The sequence below is a fragment of the Brienomyrus brachyistius genome, chromosome 22 (genome assembly GCF_023856365.1).
Source record: "Brienomyrus brachyistius isolate T26 chromosome 22, BBRACH_0.4, whole genome shotgun sequence".
NCBI classification, from domain to species: domain Eukaryota; kingdom Metazoa; phylum Chordata; class Actinopteri; order Osteoglossiformes; family Mormyridae; genus Brienomyrus; species Brienomyrus brachyistius.
This window is the reverse complement of record NC_064554.1, coordinates 8,229,324-8,251,019: the sequence shown is the minus strand read 5'-3', so window position 1 is coordinate 8,251,019 and position 21,696 is coordinate 8,229,324. Positions and strand designations below refer to the sequence as shown.

The 21,696-nt window shown below is 41.1% G+C and overlaps 2 protein-coding genes and 1 long non-coding RNA gene across 3 annotated transcripts; all 3 read right to left on the bottom strand.

Moving 5' to 3' along the window:
- Positions 1 to 1,121: 1,121 nt before the first annotated feature.
- On the bottom strand, positions 1,122 to 10,026 carry LOC125717895 (cytochrome P450 3A27-like). The gene is made up of 13 exons (XM_048991248.1): positions 9,948 to 10,026; positions 8,455 to 8,548; positions 8,032 to 8,084; positions 7,596 to 7,695; positions 6,864 to 6,977; positions 5,436 to 5,521; positions 4,583 to 4,731; positions 4,285 to 4,409; positions 4,026 to 4,113; positions 3,745 to 3,905; positions 3,216 to 3,442; positions 2,966 to 3,128; positions 1,122 to 2,604 (listed from the first exon to the last, which is right to left on the bottom strand). Exons 1-13 carry the CDS (start codon positions 10,016 to 10,018, stop codon positions 2,512 to 2,514), a joined length of 1,524 nt encoding a protein of 507 aa, XP_048847205.1. The 5' UTR covers positions 10,019 to 10,026; the 3' UTR covers positions 1,122 to 2,511.
- A 5,393-nt stretch (positions 10,027 to 15,419) lies between these two features.
- Positions 15,420 to 17,977, bottom strand: LOC125718436 (lactose-binding lectin l-2-like). The gene is given in 4 exon segments (XM_048992289.1): positions 15,420 to 16,308; positions 16,664 to 16,798; positions 17,011 to 17,105; positions 17,956 to 17,977. Coding segments are annotated over 4 exon segments (441 nt in total). The 3' UTR covers positions 15,420 to 16,119.
- Positions 17,978 to 18,163: 186 nt separating this feature from the next.
- LOC125717457 (uncharacterized) lies at positions 18,164 to 20,622 on the bottom strand. The gene is made up of 3 exons (XR_007384545.1): positions 20,532 to 20,622; positions 18,562 to 18,627; positions 18,164 to 18,306 (listed from the first exon to the last, which is right to left on the bottom strand). It is a non-coding gene; the product is annotated as an uncharacterized LOC125717457 (long non-coding RNA).
- Positions 20,623 to 21,696: the final 1,074 nt, after the last annotated feature.

The following is a 21,696-nucleotide window of genomic DNA, read 5'->3' as shown; positions in this document are numbered from 1 at the left end:
TGCAGGAAAAAGGGGTGGGGTGGATGCTGCTGTTCCCAGCTTTTGTTAAGCTCTGGTGGGATATGATTAAGAAGGGTAAGTCTCCCATGTGCTTGTATTTCAGCTCGATCGTGAGATGATTATTAGTCCCACCTTCCCCAGTTTGCAGAGAATTACCCTATTGCTACCCCAGTAAAATCACTGGGTCTAGTCTGGCCACCCTGCTGTACAGGATCTGGCTACGCCCCTCAGACAACTAGTCAATCTGTCACTGACTTTTTAAACCAATATATTTAATTATTTAATTGAGCTGTTGGAAATTTACCAAAATCATGTAATGGCTGAGGGCGGCATGGTGGTGCAGTGGTTATCACTGTTGCCTCACACCTCTGGGACCCGGGTTCGAGTCTCCGCCTGGGTCACATGTGTGTGGAGTTTGCATGTTCTCCCCATGTCGCCGTGGGGTTTCCTCCGGGTACTCCGGTTTCCCCCCACAGTCCAAAAACATGCTGAGGCTAATTGGAGTTCCTCAATTGCCCGTAGGTGTGCATGTGTGAGTGAATGGTGTGTGAGTGTGCCCTGCGATGGGCTGGACCCCCATCCTGGGTTGTTCCCTGCCTTGTGCCCATTGCCTCCGGGATAGGCTCCGGACCCCCCGCGACCCAGTAGGATAAGCGGTTTGGAAAATGGATGGATGTAATGGCTGAGGTGCACCTGAGGAGAAGTTTGGGAACTGAAGCGGTGTTTATCTAGCCATCCAATTAGATATCAACTACATTCAACTTTTTAGGAAACAGAAGAAATTATTACGAGTTTTTATTGTGTTACTCTTAATTTGCACATGTTCTAATGTTAAGTTGTGCTTTTTGTTCTAAGCCAAAGTACAGTTGCTACCCAGATAAATAGCATTAAACACTTCTTTGGACTGCCTAAGACTTTTGCTCAGTACTGTATGTTGTTGATATTGTGCCTATATGAAATGCTACTGACTCATAGAAATAGTAGAGTGTTTTTCCACAGTAATCCTGTTATTGACCGCGCTGACGTGCACTTATATGTACCCATATGCATGTGACGTGGTGCTGTCGTGGTTTTTTCTCCTTCCCCGCCAAATCAGAAGTCAGAGGGCCGCTTGTGCAGTATCCAGAATTCAGTCTTTATTGCAACAATGAAGTTACAACCAAGGCTGGACACGTAAAGTGTGTCCAATACTGTTTTACACCAATTTTTATACAAGTTCTTATCATTTAACAATATCTCGTCACTTAAGCATCATCATTCCTTCAGCCATTCACAATAAATGTTTCTTCCCTTAATCCACACTCCTAGGTGATAAGTTTGTCCATCATTTCTTTTACCGTTTGGTCTCTCGGCTGAACATAATGGTGGCGCGACCATCTCCACTTGGTTTTTTAAAAATGCTCAGCCGTGAACTTCTGGTGAACTCAGTCGAATCCCTTCCTTCAGTAGTAAACCTTGGCAGTTTCAGCCTTTTACACATTGTCTAACTAAAAGGTTGATAATATATTTGTCCTTTAACATAGTGATAAAATATACATTAATAAAAGTGAATATTCATAGATTCAGGACTATCATAAAGTAGCTAACAGAATCTCAGACTAACAAAAGGTGCAAATAAATACTCAGTTGATTACATTGTGTTGATTACATTATAATGTTTACATTGTAATGATTACATCATGGATATCTGGCATACTTTTTAATAATATCATAATACTTGTATTCTATGTTATATAATGCTAAATAATATTCCATAGTGCCTACCAGAAAATAGGGCTCCCCTGAAAGCCACTGTGTGACTCGAACCCTGGACAGAGGCATAAACCAAAGATGATCACAAATTACACAAGGAGCTCCACTGGTGTGTAAAATGGCTGTTTTAGAATAATGGCACAACATGTTATGGACCGGCATGGAGGAGGACAAAGGGACGATCCATGTTGTGGCTCAAACAAAACAAGGGACTTTATTTAAAGTGAAACAAAAACAAAAGGTACCACAAGGGGTTTAAAACTCTGGTAGGTAGGTACTGTAGGTAGAAAACAATAAAGTAAAGCAGGCAGCAACGCAGGAACAAAAACAGTAGCACAGGGGCAAACACAGGAACAACTGCAGAGATCATCGACACAAACAACAAGGGCAGGCACTTAAATACAGTCATGTTGAGGATAAACAAGAGACACGTGTGGGGAGTTTAGAAGCAATAGGAACAAGCACAGGTGAGGGCAATCAAAAGATAATAATTTGTTGAGCCTTGCACAGAAAGGGAAGCCTGGGTGACATAGCTGCCCACTCAGCACATTAAGCCATGTGGCAGCTTGGGGAACAGGAGAGAGATAAGGAGATAATACCAAACAGGATGGCCAGCAACACCTGCTGGCCAAATGGGGAAGTGACATACCGAAGGGGAGACCAATCCTGAGATAACATAGAGAAACTGCGTGAACATATTTACATATTTTATTCTCAACAGAAATCTTATCTCACAATTGCCCTTATCATGGCTTTTACTCATCCTCTTTCCTGGTTACTGGCTGGAGTTCGTGGCACAATCTTCAGTCTGATAGATTTGGGTTGAAACATTGCATTTAATTGCAAAGGGATCTAGAACACAAAAAAAGCTCTGATTCAGAAGCATATACCATTATTTCGATACTACTTCATGTGCATTATCATATGAAATCATTCTTTAATTAATTTTCTATGCCCACTTGCTCTGTGCACAAGACCCACAGAAAACCATATGACGACACAAGGAGAATGTGCAAACTCTACCCACAAAGCCAAGGCAAAGACTCAAACTCTGGTCTCCAGAGGTGTGAGGCAACCATGCTAAACATTGCGCCACTATGCCAGTACAAAGCAAAATGTTTAAACTGTGATTACAGCTGATTATAGTACTATTCCTGCATGATGCCCTTGAGCCATGGGTGGAGATCATCAAGGAAATGACATCATCACCTACCTGCGTCTCCTTGCAAGTCTCCAGGCTGAAGTTCTGCAGCAGCTTCACCACGACCATTTTCATGATCAGCAGAGCAAATCTCATCCCGATGCAATTGCGAGGTCCCATTCCGAATGGCAGAAACGTGTAGGGGTTAATATCCTGTCTGCTTTCCTTGCTGAACCTTAAAAACACCAATAGGAAAGTTATTATAAGGAAATAGCAACAGACGCAAATTACGTAAGAGCGCGGCAGACTTTTTGTGAGTTACCGCTCGGGCTTGTATGTGTCAGGTGACTCCCAGATCTTTGGATCGCGGTGCAGAACATAGGTTGGCACGACCACCAGGGTGCCAGTGGGGATGGTCACCCCTTGAATCTCCACCGTATTCTTGCAGGCCCGCTCAATGCGTGGTGCAGCAGGCCAGAGGCGCATGGACTCGTTCATGGCCATGTCCAGGTATTCCATCTGCATCAGTGCCTCGTATGTGACAGGGCTCTGTGGTGGGCAAGGACCCTCTGATAAGATGCCTGACCTAACATGTCCTGCATCTTCATGTCCAGTGGGTGGCATTGTCGCTCAGCATGCTGAATAAACCACTGTCCCTCAGTATGTTAAATAAACCACTGTCCCTCAGGCCAAATAAAACACAGTGCTAAGAAGCCTGAAAAACTTGTTGAATTATTATTAATATTTCACAGGTTAAAACCAGAGACTGAGAAACAGAGAGAGAGAAAGCCCAAAGTCTGACAGTTTATAATGAAACATCAGGACATATTGCGAATGATCTTTATACTTACATTATTAGGGAAGACACTGTCGATCTCTTCCTGCAGTTTCTTCATGGCTGTTGGATTGGTTGCCAGGTTGTGCGCAAGTACTGAGAGGGTGCTGCTAGTGGTTTCATACCCACCGATGATGAAGCCAAAAGACTGAGACAGTATCTCATGATCCGTCAGCCCTAAAACACGGAATTGGGTTCGGTGTCATTTTAGGCACAGGCTTCTCACAGTTCAAGGTAACGGCTTAAATACTTCGGAGCAAAGAGGTGAACATTGTGTTTGGAAAGACACACTCTAACCTCTAACAGGTTTGATGCTCTCCTGGGCGTTCGCCTTCTCCTCCAAAATCTGAGACTGAACCATAAGCTGTAGGAAGCCTACTTGACTCTGTTGGTGAAACTAAATGTTTGTCAGACTGTAGTTTGAGCACAGGAGGTCAAAGGTGATCAAGATCACCGGTTGTTTCTACAGCATGATTAGCTCAGAGTGGGTTTAAAACATTGTTGCATCGGAGACCCAGACAGAAAGTGCAGGACCCTGGGTTTAAGCAGGACACACCTCCTGATTGATGTGATGCTCATCCTTTATCTTCCGTACTGTTCGGCAGAAATAGTCCAAGCTTGACTTAGAAACAAAGGAGACGCCCAACTTCTCAAAAAAGTGAACAGTAAAAGGAAACAGGGCTGGAAAAAAAGGGTTTTCAGTTGAATCATTTGTTTGTTTTTACAACTGTAGTATGGCTTTATTTTAATGCAGCAACGTTTCACACTAAATAATTCTGGTGAAAAAAAATCTTGGAATTGTACAATGTAGTTACTTGAAATGATATGAGAAATCAGGCACAATTCCCACATACTTATAATCAGGAAAAAGGGATTAAAAAGGCTGAAGTTCAGCATTTTCTTAACACTGTCAACAAAGTTGTTCTTGGAGTTATTGATGGAGTCAATGTCCACGCTGAAGTATGTGCCGGTGACCACGTCCATACTGTACGGCCCAAAAATGCTGGGGGGAAAGGAGTTTGTAGGCAGTTACTGTTAGCTGTCTGTCACCATGATGACACAAGAGTAATTTGGTGATTCAATACCCCCCAGTAGTGCTGGGAAGTACACCGGTTCATCTGGTATAAAGTTTTGAATTTCCTGAACGGTATGAATTTTTTATATATCATCATGCCTTAGCATAGCTGAAACAACCACTGTAATGCTTCAATAGGCCGAAAATTATATTATTAAATATATTAAATAATATTGTTTGCTACAATTAGGTCAGCAATGAAATGCATATCGGTGAAACAAAATAACTACTACCATGGTAATTATTATCAGAATAATGCTGGTTAAACATACATGTTGTTACCTAGCGAAATAAATGGTAATAATCAATAAAACATTTCTCTGTCAAGCTGAATATACATTAACAATCAATAAAAACACACTTCTTTAAAAACATTCATAATCATGTTTTCTCATGATAAAAAAAAAGAAAGAAAATACCATGATATACCATGAAACCGTCAGAATCTTAAAAAATACCGTGATACAACTTCTTGGTCATACTGCCCAGCAATACCCCCCACCGCTGTTGTTGCCCTTATTGCTCACTTATACCCCTGCAGCAGTACTGTATGAAGCTTGAGGACATGTCAGATATATACTGCAGTACTGAATTGTACCCGGAGGCATTTGTACCACAGAATCAGTACTCACTCTTTAATTCCCACTGGGTTCTCTAGGTTTCGCTTCTTCAAATTGGCTATTAAGGAATCAGCATAGCGCTCGACAATGGGAAAGATCTGGAGGTCACAAGAACAAAAGCTATATAAAAGCATGCGAAACACTCAGCAGCAGATCCTGTTTTCGCTTTCGTTTCAACAGCCGGCAAGATGTTTCAATGAAAACTGATCAACAACAAGTTACAACAGCTATTGCACATCAGTAATTTGTCACATATACAGGACAGCAGAGACACTTAATGGCTTTTGTTAAAATATTATATAACAGGATTATTATTATAATTTATGCTTCAAAGATTCAAAGATGCTGAAGTCAACACCAGTCCATGATGTGCAAAATGAAACACAGCTCCCTTCCCTCACTGGCCAATTAAATAAGGTCTCTCACCAGTCTCAGCTCTAGCAAGATACATATTTGTTGGCTATAGGAGTGAATAAATGAAGTTCTGATCTGGGCTGATAGATTTGTCCTGACCCCCCCCCCCCACCCCCCAAACACATAGATCACACTTACCCCAAATAAAGTTTAGTTATTAAATAAAACATAATTATTTTATTAACATCACGTAAGGTGTTCGAAATGTCATTGCATTGTTATTCATTTTTCTAAAGGTTGCAATTCTGAAATAGGTCTGCCCCCACACAGTTCTCTGTTTAGTTTTTTTCCCCTCACCTGTGCCCCCCCTCACATATAAATCCTTCAAGACCCTACCAGGGGACACACCCCACAGTTTGTGTGCCTCTGGCATAAGGCCGATTGATTCGCACTTCACTGTCCCGAGCGCACTTTCAGTTGTGGACGAGAGGATGTGACGTGAATTTCATCATCAGGAGTTGCCTGTGGTCAACTGTGCAAGATAATTGATTAGGCATATCCAGTAGGTGGCAATATGGACTTTCAGAGATCGACAGTCAATGATGAAAGAGCAGCAGAAGAATAATTGTTGTTATCGTAGTAGGTATGGTGAGCAGGTGTATGAGGAGGGTTGGAGGTATCCGTATATCTAATTCTTCATACTGGCCAGGGATTATACAGAGGTATGCAGTATTTTAAAAAGCAGCACTATTCCGGCGTTTTGAAATCTTGCGAGTCATTGGGATCCTGGCTAATTTTGCAGGAAGCATTTCAAAATACTGTGGTATGACTTATTACCACACTGCTTTTATTTGTGCTGTTGTAACACCTCTGCCCTCTCCTGGTCTGGTGGAATATCACTGCTGAATGCATGCACTGACAACAACCCTCCACAGCCAAATGTAAAATAAACACACGCTGCCATGCGGACGACCGTCCCCAGCCTGAAAGCGCACGAAAGCAGACGTGGAAAAGTGAAGTATGAACTACGTTTTTGGAGACACCCTGAAGGCACAAGAAGCCCCTTCCCCGTGTGTAGCCCCGCACCTCTTTTAGCCGCCCACTGGTGAATAACGAGGACATCGAGCTCCGTATCCTTTTCCATTTTTTGTCTTTTACCATCGACAGAGCATCAGCCAGCGGCCTGACGAGAACCCTTTCCTGCAGGAAGACACAGCAGTGGGCTAGCTCTGGTGCTCGCCAGAACAGGGCCATTGATTTTATATGGCTACAGTAGCTAATCGTTTCTGGCATCCTTAGTACTGAGGTACAGAAATGTTGATTTAGCTTAAGCAAAACATGCAAACGAATAGCTATACAATTAACCAGCAATGCAAAATAATCCATTCAGTTGTCATTTTCATCAATTACTTTGCTGGATGGACTCCAACCAGCACTGGGAGGACATGTCAGCTGCAAGGATACAGAGCTGGGCTGGATCCATGCCAACCTGGGAGGCACAGAGCAGCACACTGGCAGCCCGGGGAGTAGCCAGACCATCTGAGCCCCCTGACAAAGTGTCACCTTGAGGCCCTCGCCCTTTTACATTATATACGTTTATGATTTTACTTATTCAATGGCCCCCTGTATCTATCGGGGCATCCATGCCTCTCTGACACCCCTGCTGCCAGGCCATGGTACAGCAAATGTTTTTATTACTATACTGTATGGTCGGAAAATGTGGAAAACATCAAGAATGTTTGTACCAAATGCTGAGGGCTCAGGGCACGGAGAAACAGCTCAGGCCACGGAGAAGCAACAGCAGCAGCTCAGACTTACTCTCCGGTTTGTGAAGACGGTGTAGAAGTCTTTGACCATCACTGACTTTATCATCTCCGGGTCTGTAATCATCAGCAACGGCTGTCGGCCATCAAAAATCCTGCAGATTGAAAAATGCATGAAGCTCATAAGAAGCAGGAGTCTGGAAAGGGCCTGGTCTTCAGCAGCTGTGTACATCCCTCTTTGGCTGAATACCTGCACCTGCCATGATGGACGTGCCTATCCTGATGCTTTTGTGAAAAGCTTAAGAAACATATATACACCTGCCTAGCAACTATCCATCTTTCATACTACTTACATAGTACATTGTCATGGTGAGTGTAAGGCATGAGGCATAAGGCAGGGGAACACTCCTGATGGAATGATCAACCATCCATCCATCCATCCAATGTTGCACTTATCTGTTTCATGGTGAGGGTCTTGTAGATTGACTTACCCCCAGATGCTTCCATATTTATTGAAGCACTGCATATCAAAATTGTGAAAGCCCTGCAGAGAGATGGAAATGAAGCTAAAATTATTAATGTGAATGTTCTTACTTTGGAGGAATGACAATCAATTCAAGAAAACAGTTTCGGAATGCTTTTAAGAAATGTTTTTAAGAAACAACTCATTTGTGCATCCATCAACTATCAACTTTCCTGACTGAGGGGGCCTAGACAGTAGGGGTGGGGGCAGTGGGGGGTGGTGCGGTGGATGCGGATCGATTCAATTGCAAATTACAATTCTACTTTTTATATTGCAACAAAATTTAACATTGATTTTAAAATATCTCCTTAAAAGTTTCTGATTGGGTTCATGGTTCAGTTAAATTCCGGTGAAGCAGGGAAACAGAATGCATTACATTCAGCAGACTCACCCAGATGTATGACAGAAAGGTCCCTACAAATGGCAGTGGCCTTGGCCCTGGAATTCCTAGCTTTCTGAAAAAGCCGTATGGCCAGACACCATACCTACATGCAGGGGTGGGGGGGACAGTAATGTACAAGCAATGTTTCAAAAACGTTAGAAAAACGTGAGCATGTGCATGTGAAAAACATCAGGATTTAAAAAAAATTTATTTACATTTATATGGGTTTCCATCTGTGTCAGAAATGTCGACATGCATATGGGTTCATGATTTGTGCAAAAAATATGTTGAATAGGACACTATTTCGACAGCACCTGTAATAAACCATTTTTCTGTGCCTATTCAACTTTGAACTGTACTTCAGTCGTGACAATACTATTCTGACAATGAGATGTTGTACTGCACGTAGACCAAACACGTCATCACGTCATGATGGTGTATCATCCTCCTTATTGTTTGACTGTTGTTATAAATGTCGTCCTGACGTCTTGTGATGTTTCTCTCTATTCATGAATCATAAATGTTGTTTCGATGTGTCATTCTCCTCCTCCTCATTTGACTGTGTGTGTGTGTGTGTGTGTGGTATGAATGTCATCCTGATGTGATGTTTGTTTGTGCTGTCATGAATTTTGTTTCGATGTGTCATTCTCCTAGTCATTTGACAGTGTGTGGGTTAATTTTTCCTGTCCCCGACATTGCAAGTAGACATGAAGTCCAGGTTTATTTGTATAGCACATTTTAAGATATAAGATCATTCAAAAAAAAAAAAAAGTGACTGTCTATAGGATGAGAAAACTCAATTTTGACCGAAGTAGCCTTTGTTGAATACCTATGAAAAAAATAAAGTGTATTGGAGAATAACTGGTGTATTTCAGAATGTTACACCAAGTAGATATATAGAACAACACATACAACAGGGATAATGATGCAGCAGGACTACAAGAAAAATAACACAAAAATGACGCATCAAAACGACATTCATAACACATGTCAGACGACACATCAGGACAGCATATATAACGAGGCAGTCAAACGACAAGGAGGATGACATATCATGTGCTAAGATGACAGAAGTACAGTTTAAAGTTGAACTGACAGACAAATGTTTTGTCAGATGAGGATTTGACAGACAATATCATTCCCAAAATGGTGTTGTCATAGCTGAAGTTCAGTTCAAAGTTGAATAGACGCAGACAAACGTTATGTTCATTCGACATGGGCAGTGCGCATATCGACATATTTCAGGCACAAATGGAACCCAATACATTTGACTTTTAGTTTATGTCATGTGAAACATCTCTTAGCATTTTACTATTTTCATGGGCACACGTAAATGTAAAAATAAATTGACAGGAATCTATCAATATCTACTGCCTAAACTGAGACAAATTAACTGCCTCATCACAGATCTACGACAGTTATTAATTTGTATTTTGTAGTAGTGTACTTTCTAAAAAGTAGTACGCATGAAAAAAAAAACTGGAATAAAGGAGTAAACTTACAGTATCAGAAGACCCAGGAAAGCTATAAACAGACTCCATGTTTCTGTTGAACAAGAGGGAATGAGACTCATGGTGGACGTGTTCTTTGCGAAAAGGTACAGCTTTTTAAATACTCGGTGCATACCTCATTCCATTTCCGGGCATTCTTAAGGTGGGCGGAGACTTATCTTCAATAATACAGGCCTGGGGGGGAATTAAGTTTCCCCCACATTCCCTCTGGCATGCGCTGATTTGAAATCATGACCTCACCTGTTGCTTTACAGTTAGGTGGTTTCACTGTAATTTTAACGTCTTTCTTCGAAAGTGTTGCGGTAAGCAAGCCACATATACAAAAGCATCGCGTGTCTTTTCAATGTTTCTATGTTTTTAAAGATAAATAAAATTATTTAAGTTGCTGCCAGGGGGTGGCATGGTGGTGCAGTGGTTAGCACTGTTGCCTCATACCTCTGGGACCCGGGTTCGAGTCTCCGCCTGGGTCACATGTGTGTGGAGTTTGCATGTTCTCCCCATGTCGTCGTGGGGTTTCCTCCGGGTACTCTGGTTTCCCCCCACAGTCCAAAAACATGCTGAGGCTAATTGGACTTGCTAAATTGCCCATAGGTGTGCATGCGTGAGTGAATGGTGTGTGAGTGTGCCCTGCGATGGGCTGGCCCCCCATCCTGGGTTGTTCCCTGCCTCGTGCCCATTGATTCCGGGATAGGCTCCGGACCCCCCACAACCCAGTAGGATAAGCGGTTTGGAAAATGGATGGATGGAAGTTGCTGCCAATGCAGTAGATGTTTTCAGGGAAAATACAGAAAACGGTGGTATGGTTTGCATGACTTATTATGTTTGCATGACATATTAACCTATATTATGCATGACGATCTATGTAATATAATTTAATGTAATGATAACGTATTTGTAGCAACTTACATTTATCAGCTACTGCCGACAAGGATGTTTGTGTAAGCATTCAGACATAACCTAGTCAATATAATAAAATATCATGATGCATGGTTTTCTGTGCTAACACACGGACACTGAAATTATAGAACACCAAACTGGTGATACTGTACAAATCTGTTGACATTGAAATGCGTAGCTGAATTACTTTTTCAGCTATCAATCATACGTTAGATGACAGATATGAAGGGGTAAGATTATTACCTTAAACCTAAAATATAGGTTTCCCCTTAAAATAGCCGCACAGCAAATTTGGACCTCAGTAATGCTAGTTTAACATGTAATTATGTTATGGATGATTTTCTGCCATCTCACACACTTCTTCGTAAATGCTTCTGTTATGCTTCTTTGCCCAAACTTTGTTATTTTGGACACAGATTCAAACAGGAATTTAGGGTACATTCTGTTTTCTTTTATTAGTCTGCACAGACCTAGCAGTTGCTAGTGCTTGTCTGTACTTAGAGAGGCTCCCTTTCCAGATGGGTCTGAAAACGTCTAGTTTACTTGAGTGCCATTTGCGCTCTAGCTTGTGTGAAGCCTGTTTAAGTTCTTGCATATACTGTACCAGGGGAAGGTTTCTTATCTCTATGCTTTATTTTCTTACGTGGAGCTACAAGAACTATAGTGCAGTGAAGCAGTTTCTTCATGTTCATAGCTACCTGTTCAAGTTCATTTTCACTTGAGGCTTGAAAGCTTGAAGGACTATGGAAGCTGGTCAAGAACCAATGCGGTGGATAAGGAGGCTATGGAACGTCATAAGTAGGTCCAGCTACATTCTGACATACACCTACAGAGTCAAGAATAACAGCAAACGTTGTTGTGAAAGGATCACAGTCATTCTCCATGTGAATATTAAAACCAACAACAATCACGGCTTTGTCAGTAGTGACCTCCAGGTTTGTTAAAAAATTCTTTCGAAAATTATTGTATGGACCGGGCAGTCTGTATACGACAATGATGACTGGACGTGAAGGACTACAAGGAGATGAGCCACCAGGACATGAGCCAGCAAGACTAAGAACTAGAATTTCAAACATGCTAAAGCTATAACCACTTTTCTCAGACACTCCTAGGTTGGACTGAAATATTACAGCAGCACCAGCACCTTTGTGATTGGGTCGAGGGTTATGCTTATGACTGTATTCAGCTGGAGTACATTCATTTAGTGCCATGAATTCAGTAAGTTTAAGCCCTGGGCATAAGGCATAAGCACCAAGTAACACCAAGTCTAATATCACTAATCATTTCATTTATTAGTAGCGCCTTAGGAGCCAGTGATCTTACATTCAAAAGCCCAAGCTTTAGCCTTGCATTACACCTATTACCTAATAATGGATTTGGCTTAATTTTTATTAAATTATTATGACATTCACTACACTGGAATAGACCTCCACGATTAATAGTGCGGTGAACAGACATAGTCTTGATAACATGAACCCTAGGTGACAACTAAGAACCTAGCAGGCGGTCGGTTATGCCAGTTTGCCTACCACCTGGACTTGGTTCTGGCTAGTCAGCGATTTGCCTTGAGACTATGAGCTATGCTTCTGGACAGGAGATCGGCACCAGCCCGCGAGGCATGAATAAAACGTCCACCACTTGTCTATATAACCAACACCATTGACCGGGCACCATTCCGACAGCCAGCAACGCAGCGAAGATAATTTGCTGCACCTTTCGTCGCCACGTCTAGTAGGGATGGGGCCATAGCACATTACTGACGCAGACATCTTCTTCGCAAGGTTGCACACCTCTATGAAGTTTGTCTTAATGATCTCCGATTGCCTCATTCGGACATCATTACTGTCGACGTGGATGACAATCGGAGAATCCTTACGCTTGCTGTTAGGTAGCACTTTTAAATTTGCTGAGATGTCGGACTCTCTGGCGCTATGGTTGTTGCCAAGTCGCTACTCTCCCGTCTCTCAAAATAGAATCTCCAGGATGCTTCTGGCTTACTCACTGGGGGCTTTGGGTGGGGATGCTGTAAAGCGCTTTGAGACAATGTAATATTGTGATAATGCGCTATACGAAAATAAATTACTTTATTTGTTTGTTGTGTATGCTGTGGTAAGGAATCTTTCAAATGAAGTGCATGTGTCATAAAAAGTTTGTGATCCGCAAGTCTCAGCTGGGAGCGCAAGTTTTGGTTTTGCTTCCTTTTACTGGTTGTAACTGGTTATGTGCATGGGCTGACTGAAACTGATTATGAAATCAACACGCCTGACCACTTCAAAAAGTCCCCTGTGTGTCACATTAGCATTCTGATTGGTTACTGTAGCTATTTGGACAAATTCAGACATTACCTTCTCTGTGGTTGGCTCCTGCAGCCGCGTTTTCTCAGACAGTAGTGAGGAAGATGATTTGCAGTCACTCCTTCACATTCACGATGGTTATGGGGGGAAGATCCCTGTGAATGTGAACATTTCGTGAATAATACTTGGAAGTGTTAATGAATTGATATACAGACAGACATACATGCATATATTGGCGATCAAAAATACAGAACGGGAGACGTTAGAAATTACCGTGCATATAAACCTCTACCGCAAACTAAGTACAAATTAGCATATAAAGGTTAAACTGGCTGATACGTATTCACGCTGTTACATTAATCGATTGCCGCGCATATCGCATTTAAAGGTGAATGTGTACCTGCGTACCAGTTATGTTCATCCCTGATGATAGTTTAATACTAACAATCTCTCCATAAAGGCAGATCCCCCTTGGTGCTCTACATATAGCACATGATGCACGTGTATGTACCAGTGGCACTGGCCTGAACAATAACATAAATTCTGTTTATTAGCAATCTCTAAATGTGGCAAGCAGTTATGTTGGAGGGCTCCCTGTGTTCCGGTTGGCTCTGCTCCAGTCTCACAATTCCTGCTTGTTCTCCATTTTAAACCCTTTATGGTCCTTTGTTTTCTCATTGCCATATTACACTTCAATAAAACCCCAGTCAGTCCAGCCCAATGCTGCCTCTGGGTTGTGTCTCCCCTTCATACGTGACAGGTATGCTTCCTGGTGGAGAGGCAACCTAGCTAGGAAAAAGGTAAATATTCTATTGGTCCAAGGTGTGCATATTGGCGTTCTGGTTGTCTGTGAAGGTGATGACTCCATCACATCAACTGTGCGAGATGTAGCTGTTGTGCTAGAAGGAGCCATCATTCTACATGACCCACCCGATCTCTCGACTGCCTTCGCATACTACGTTGGCCTTTTGTATGTCATGAACATTGAGTAAACAACAACGATGAAATATACCTTTGAAACAATTCAGACCATCTTTTTTGAGCTTGGGTCTCCATTCTCATAGCGAATCAGGGCTCGGAAAACAAAAGCTTTTGCAGTAAATGTTTGTAGATTTATTTGAACCATTTTTACTTTTGCATTGTGGTCAACTCGTGTGAAGCCCCATTTCTCAGCTTTTTCAGTTACCAGTTCAAGACAGGTGCATATATATGAGCGGTTCTATGTTCATTGATGCTCAAGTAAAGGTTAGATTTGTATCAAGTACAATTGCACATAGTGATTTTAAGTCCCCTCCTTTTTTCAATTGTAAAATAGAGAACTGGGACTGAAGTGCCACACAAAGCACTTTATTATTTATATTGTTTCTGCTCAGTGCCAAATGTTTCAAGTGTTTCAAAACACCAATTTCTGCAAGAGGAATAAACAGGCTTTCAGCTGACATTGATTTGTGTGGTCATTCTTTAGGAGAAATGTATATCTGTAAATTTACATTTAAAAGCAATTACATCTAACATAATTTGTATAATTTAAGGTACAAGTTTAATAACTGGAGAAAAATAATTTGTAGAAGGTATAACTACATGAGATTTTCTTGTTATGTTAAGGGTATCATCATAAGCTGAACACAAAGCTCCAAGTTGGCTTCACTTTTAAATATGTTTAAACTTGAATTTATAGTCAACAATGGTACACATAAGTTGAGAAAACTCAAAAAAAAATTTGCATCGTGTTGCCTAGATAATTTGAATTCTCAACATTTTCTTTTTTTTACAGTGTGTTAAAACAGCAAGTTGACACAAACGGTAAGTGTTGTGTCAACTATATGATCATTTTAGAGGATGTAGGTTTTGGTGGTGTTACAGTGTTTGTTATTTAGCATAGTCTTACTGTTAGAAAGGTGACGCAGGGCCGCCGACTTTGGTCAGCTGACTGGCATGAGAATTTCAATTCAATACTGTAAGGCTTTATCTCTGCCAGTCTTGTCATGTTCCTGTTTGACCAGCAGATGTCAGTGGCGCCATCTTGCATGTTCCTGCTCATTGCCAGCCACCTTCTCACACCTGTGTCCCATTTGTGGTTCATTACCTGTGTCTTTATATATGCTTGATGATCATTGTTAGTACTGTGTGTTTATTTTGGGTTCAAAAATATAAAAAAATATCAAATGCAAAACATACGCTTGATGCATATTAATATTGTTTAATACAGTATTTTAAGCAAGAACTGAGATTGTAAGAGGTGACATTTTAATGCATTAAAAGCTTTTATTTGGATACTGCAAGTTGATAGAAGCAGTTCTAAATCGCCTTGAACATAGACAAGGAAAGGCAGTCACATTGAAATGCTGCTTATTTAGACCACGGCTTCATGCCATGTATCACAAGCCAGAGCGCTGAGCGCATACAAAGGCATAGGAGAAGTTACAGGGCATGTCATTCCATCCTTGTTCCCCTATAGGTATAACAAAACCAAGAGAGTCACATCTGGGGTTCTGAATTGTACCGAGTGCTTCCTGTGTTACTAAGGGGAGGCAGCACTATGTTTAAAGAGCTAACATAAGAATTCTGCCAATTTATCTGTAACAGAATATTTATTTTATCTAGAAGTGTTACCGGAACGTGCATGCTAACAACATGATTTTTTTTGTGAACACTGACAACCAGATTTATTTGTGTTTTATTTGCTATGACAAATTACAGGCTGTATGGGAGCTGATGTCAGGATGTACAGGTTACATGACACAGACGGTGTGCTGGTCCATTTCAAGGCACAGATGCATAGAGCCCACTACTTATAAATCATGAGAACCATGTGTTTCTGCACTATGAGAAGACACTGGATTCCTTAGGGGAAACTCATGCAAACACAGGGAGATTATGCAACTCCACACTCTAAGCCAGGCCAGGAGTCAAACCCGTAACCCCAACAGTGACAGGTCATAGTGATAAAAATAATTAGCAAGAACTGTAGCCTATTTAATCAGCACAACTGTGGAAGAACCAGGAGGACCCCGGCCATTGGAAAGGCGGCTAAGGAAGCCACCCTTTCCGTCCCAGTTTGTCTGAACACAGTCTTCTCCTCCACTTGATTCATTTGGTTCACTCCTGTTCCACTTGATGAAATCAATTTTGGAACCATCTGTCCACAACCAGGCACCTTCCTCAAGAGGGTCCAGTATAAATGACAACAGAGAAGACAGTGTCACGCAAGTGAATTCAAGCATGACTGAATATATTTCAGAGAATAAAACAAGCTCAGAGATATAAGCAGGTTCAATAAATACACTGAAATATGCATTACTCTAAATTTATTTACTGGCTCTAACTACTAAAAACAATAAAAAATGTGATTTGAGTTAGAAACAAACTTTCAGACATTTATTATCAGAGTGACGAAGTAGACTGCTACATACAGTAATTATGATAAACTCACATCTCAGCCAGGACACAAGTTAAAATCCTTCTTATTCTTAAAAAAAAAAGAGACCGAAGGAAAGAGAGCCTTTTTCCCATTACCTGGCTACAGTCCGTCAGGCCGATTCAGGTGGGATTTTCTGCAGAATCTTTGCTTTTGATCAGGGCCTTGATAAACTGGAATTCCTCTTCTCTGTGTGTAGAGGCCAGGTTTCCCCTAAGGGACTCGCAGTGTAACTGAAAACGAGAGTTTTTCCCCCCAAAGTAACTCTGTCAAAGTCCATTTCTGTAAGAAAACCATTTTGGGCTAACTGGAAATGTTCCATTTTCTTACATGCCTCCTGTCTGGAAAGTTAAAATATATTTAGGTTTCTTGTCATTTGGAAGGATAGTTTTAAGTACTTGAAGATGTTCTGGCGCTCATTATTCATCGGTCTTTGTAACACTACCTCAGAGTCAATCCAAATCTTCCTGACGGCAATGTAATGGAAACAGTGGTTTTCGAAACTGACCCAGCCAGCTGGACAAGGGCCCTGGAAAAAGCCTGTCAGTGAGGAGCAAAAAACACACAAAAACACCTATTATTGTGTAACACAAACGTGCCAAAGACTGTAAATCAGGGTTATTCATTCACCAGTATTTTTCTAATCTCGCTGTATCAGCCGCATGTACTGTTCATTTTCAAGTGGTCATCTTTGAATTTGAATATTTCATTAATCAAGACCAATCAGCATTTTTAACCTGATAAAAGAGCATTTACATTGGTGAGAATATTATGGCCCTCAAACTCTGAGCAATGGTGGTACACCACAGTCAGCTTTTAAAAGATAGTACTCTTTGCCACACAGAGTGTACTTTGCAAAGCATTTTGGGTACTTTTTAAATGCTCAAATCCACTCAATATTGCTTGTAGTTTAAAAAGGCAGCCACCAACTTGATAAATGTATACACAATTACACAAAATAGAAGCAGAAATTTGCTAATAATAATGACAAACAGTAGACACGTATGTCAAGTTAGTGTTCTGCTCCTAGAGCTAGAACCAGCAGCTACTATGACCCCTGAATACTCAATCCACACCCATGAAAAGAAAAGCAATACCTTTTTGTTTTACTACATAATCACAGAAATTACTCTTAATATAAGTAAGCTTATTGCTAATGTATTGCAATGTTTTAGAAATTACCCATAGTTTGTCAGACTCCTTCAACCCACAAAAATGGCAGAGGTTGCTGTCTGAGAAGATAGCGAACACTTCAGTTTAGTAAATACATCAATAACAAAAAACAAATCTGGTGTGATGTTAAACGTCCTGTACATAACAGGTATGGGGCTTTATACTGTCCTTTTAATAAGAAACACGTTTCAGAAAAAGTGTCACACTGATCATGTACCAGATTCTCGGACGAGAGTCATGGCAATAACCAGCCTCAGCTTCTGAATCGCCGTTTGGGTCTGGGTCAATATTAATATCCTCCCCCTGCAAAATGCTCTCGGCAAACTGTAAAAGATTTTATTAAAATCAGACTCTCAGGACAAGATCTAGTGTTTTATTACACAAACACTTAATTACTCCAAAGTCAAGTAACATTTTTATTTCAATACAAAGTGTCCATGGAAACAACTATTCAACACTTGCTTTCAAAGCCAAGACTCCACAAGATGTGCTGCCTTTCTGACGTTTGTGAGGGAGAGAACTGCAGGTCCACCTTGGAAGACTGCAGCCTTTGCTGAGCAGGAATGCCCTTGAACACCAAATTTAGGTCAGTCAATTTTATCATATGCTATTACATAAATAATTATTATTGTTATTATGGGGAAAATGTTACAGCAAGTACTTTGTCGATTCTAAGCATTTCTTATTCTATATTCCTACTGCTATAAACACCTCATCTCCATTTTCCAGTGTTTTTAGAGAGTTTAATAGTTCAATGACATTTATCTGAATGAAGAGACCCAAAACAGTATCTAAAACCTTTGATGGATCATGAGCAACTCACTGTTAACATCCAGTGATGATTCTCATTCACGATCCCTACAATTATCTTGAATTCCATTGGATTGATCTGGAAAAAGGTATAAACAAAGAACTGAACATTAGAAAATTTGAACATTTTATTTTCCCAACCTTTGGATAGTCCCATTCATCCGCTCCACCAAACCATTGGTTTGCGGATGGTAAGGAGAGCGTAAACTTCTTTCTATTGCAAGTCTTGTGCAGACTCGCTTGTTGATCTGTTAATAAAAATTAATATGTAATAAAGCTAAAAAAAGTGTACAGACAGTACAATAAGGAGTATGTTTGCAATTTAAGTATCATATTCTCTGTGCATCAAAGTCAGTTATTTGATCAATCCAATTTACCGCACTGACAAACTCCCTTCCTTGGTCAGTCAAGATTCCTTTCGGAACCCCAAACTGGTAGACGAATTTTAAAATGCAGGCGGTCACTTCCTCTGCACATTTGCATTTTAGCGGGTAGGCTTGTGACCACTTCGTAAAATAATCCACAAGGACACATATATATTTATGGTCCTGTTTTGTCATCACCAATTTCCCTATCAGGTCCATCCTAACCAGCTCAAATGGCTCCGTGACCTTAAAAAGAAGAGTAAAATTATATAACAAATAACAGAATGCTATTATAGTTCGTGGTGGTGGAATGCTTGGTTATGTTCACAAATGTCATTGGCTAAACATTGGCTGTATCCTAACTTTACCATCATGTTGATCCTTGTGCTACAGGGAGACTAAAGTCAATTTAGAAATGAATCTCTGCTGAATGACGTAAATGTAAATGTCTGTGCATTTGCTCACTGGGTGCCAGTAAAAATCAGATGGAAATTTAATGTCATATTTGATGCAGTGAGCTTCTCAGATTTAAATTTATATTTCACTGACACATCCAGTTTTGCACATCGTAAAACATTCAGAAAAACTAAATTTTTAAAAAAGGTAAACATTTAGCTTCTCCAAATGATTTGAATATAGCATAATATACATATATTTCATTAGCGGAACCTGTTCAACACTACTACCCCACTGCTCCCAATAAGCACGAGGCTAAACTAAAGAATTGAACTAATGTTTTTTTAATTAGCCAATTGCTCACGGCCTTAGTAATGCTGCGTAATAGCTAAATCCAGTTCGTGTTCCTTAAAATAGTAGCATAAAGTCCCATGAACAGCGCTGCAACCTCTTCCCGCGCGTCTGCGCTTTTATTTTCGTGGGGGTAAGGGGCGTCACTCGCGCACATGTACAGACTAACAGTCATCGTTAAATGACATACTGGGTGAGGGTTTCTAGGAAAGGTGGCAGACCCAAGTTCCAAGAATTGACCTGACAACGTTACTATAGATATTTGTATGTTATTTGCATGTCAAACTGGGATTTCCATTTACAGCATAAAAATGATACATTATTTGTTACGCAAGCAAATTACTATAATGTGAACTGTTGTCAGGAAACGTGCTTAATACTCCATGCAACATTTAGATACAAGATACTTTATTCGTCACATACATGGTTATACGAGTACAACATGTAGTGAAATGTACCCTGAACAACCCTTAGACTATGCAAATCAAATCAAAAATAGAATAAAGAATGTCAAGTTAAAAATTTTACAATAAACTATACGGTTACAATGACTAAAAATGTATACATAATATAGAGAAATAATCTTAGGGTTAAAAAACTGTACATGTGCGTATGATGACAGAGCTTTGTATTTAAAGTGCAGGTGACATAAGTATAAATATAAATAAATATAAGCAGCAAAGATGGATGGAAATGTAGTTACAGATTGTTAAAAAGAGCAGGTTGGTGACTGTTGGGAAGGGTTTACATGGGTTGTGCATATTAAGGGTGTAGTGGTGTCATTCCCTGAGTCTCTCTGTTTAGCGAGCATGAAGAGAGAAGCTCCTCCTGAGTCTCTCTGTTTTTGCAGTAATACTCATAAAGTGCCTACCTGATTTCAGCAGCTCAAACAGACAGAAGCTGGGATGAGACGAGTCTCTGATGGTCCAGGTTGCTCTGCTCCAGCATCTCCTGGTATAAACAAAGGCAATGACGATGATGCAATACTTTTTCACGTACTGTAATAATCCATCTATCCATCCATTTTCCAAACCCTTTATCCTACTGGGTCGCGGGGGGTCTGGAGCCTATCCTGGAAGCAATGGGCACGAGGCAGGGAACAACCCATGTCCTCGTGGGGTTTCCTCCAGGTACTCCAGTTTCCCCCCACAGTCCAAAAACATGCTGAGGCTAATTGGATTTGATAAATTGCCCATAGGAGTGCATGTGTGAGTGAATGGTGTGTGAGTGTGCCCTGCGATGGGCTGGCCCCCCATCCTGGGTTGTTCCCTGCCTCGTGCCCATTGCTTCCGGGATAGGCTCCGGACCCCCCACGACCCAGTAGGATAAGCGGTTTGGAAAATGGATGGATGGATGGATGGATGGATGTAATCTCAAGCCAAGCAGCAAAATGTTTATACTGTACATACCAAGCTAGGAGTGACAGCAGGTTGGAGATGTAGATGAAAATGTCCATGATAACCTCACGAGCTTATTGTTGTATTTATTGTTATAGCTTTTGATTTTTAATTCAAATACATGTACATAGAGCTCTTGACATCACATCACTGTTTCTGTTTGTGCCGATTGTGACGCCCGCTCCGTCCGCTCCTCGTGTGTGCCACGCCCCCTAATTACCCACGTGTGATTTCCTGATCGTGTCCAGTCGTGTCTTGTTTCCTGCTGCCTTGTTTCATGTATTTAAGTTCCTGATTTGTACTAACCCGTGTCTGTCATTGATGTTAGTCGGCGTGCCATGTTCCCGAGTCCTCGTCCTGCTAATAAATCCCCGTTTGCCCTGATTCTGCCTGCTCGCCTGCTTCCTGCCCGCTCGCCCCGTCCGTGCGCCACACCCGCAAACGCCGAGCGTGACACCGATCACATTAAAATATAAAAAATAGGTCATTTAGGGGCCTGCTCATTAACAGCAAAATGACCAAAATGCCGGCCAAAATGAGCCCTCTGTGCCTTATGAAGTGACACTTCACCATTTCCCTCACGCAGTGATGACATTCCTCATGCCCAAGGAGAATCTGCCATCATCAGCTGGAGCCTTT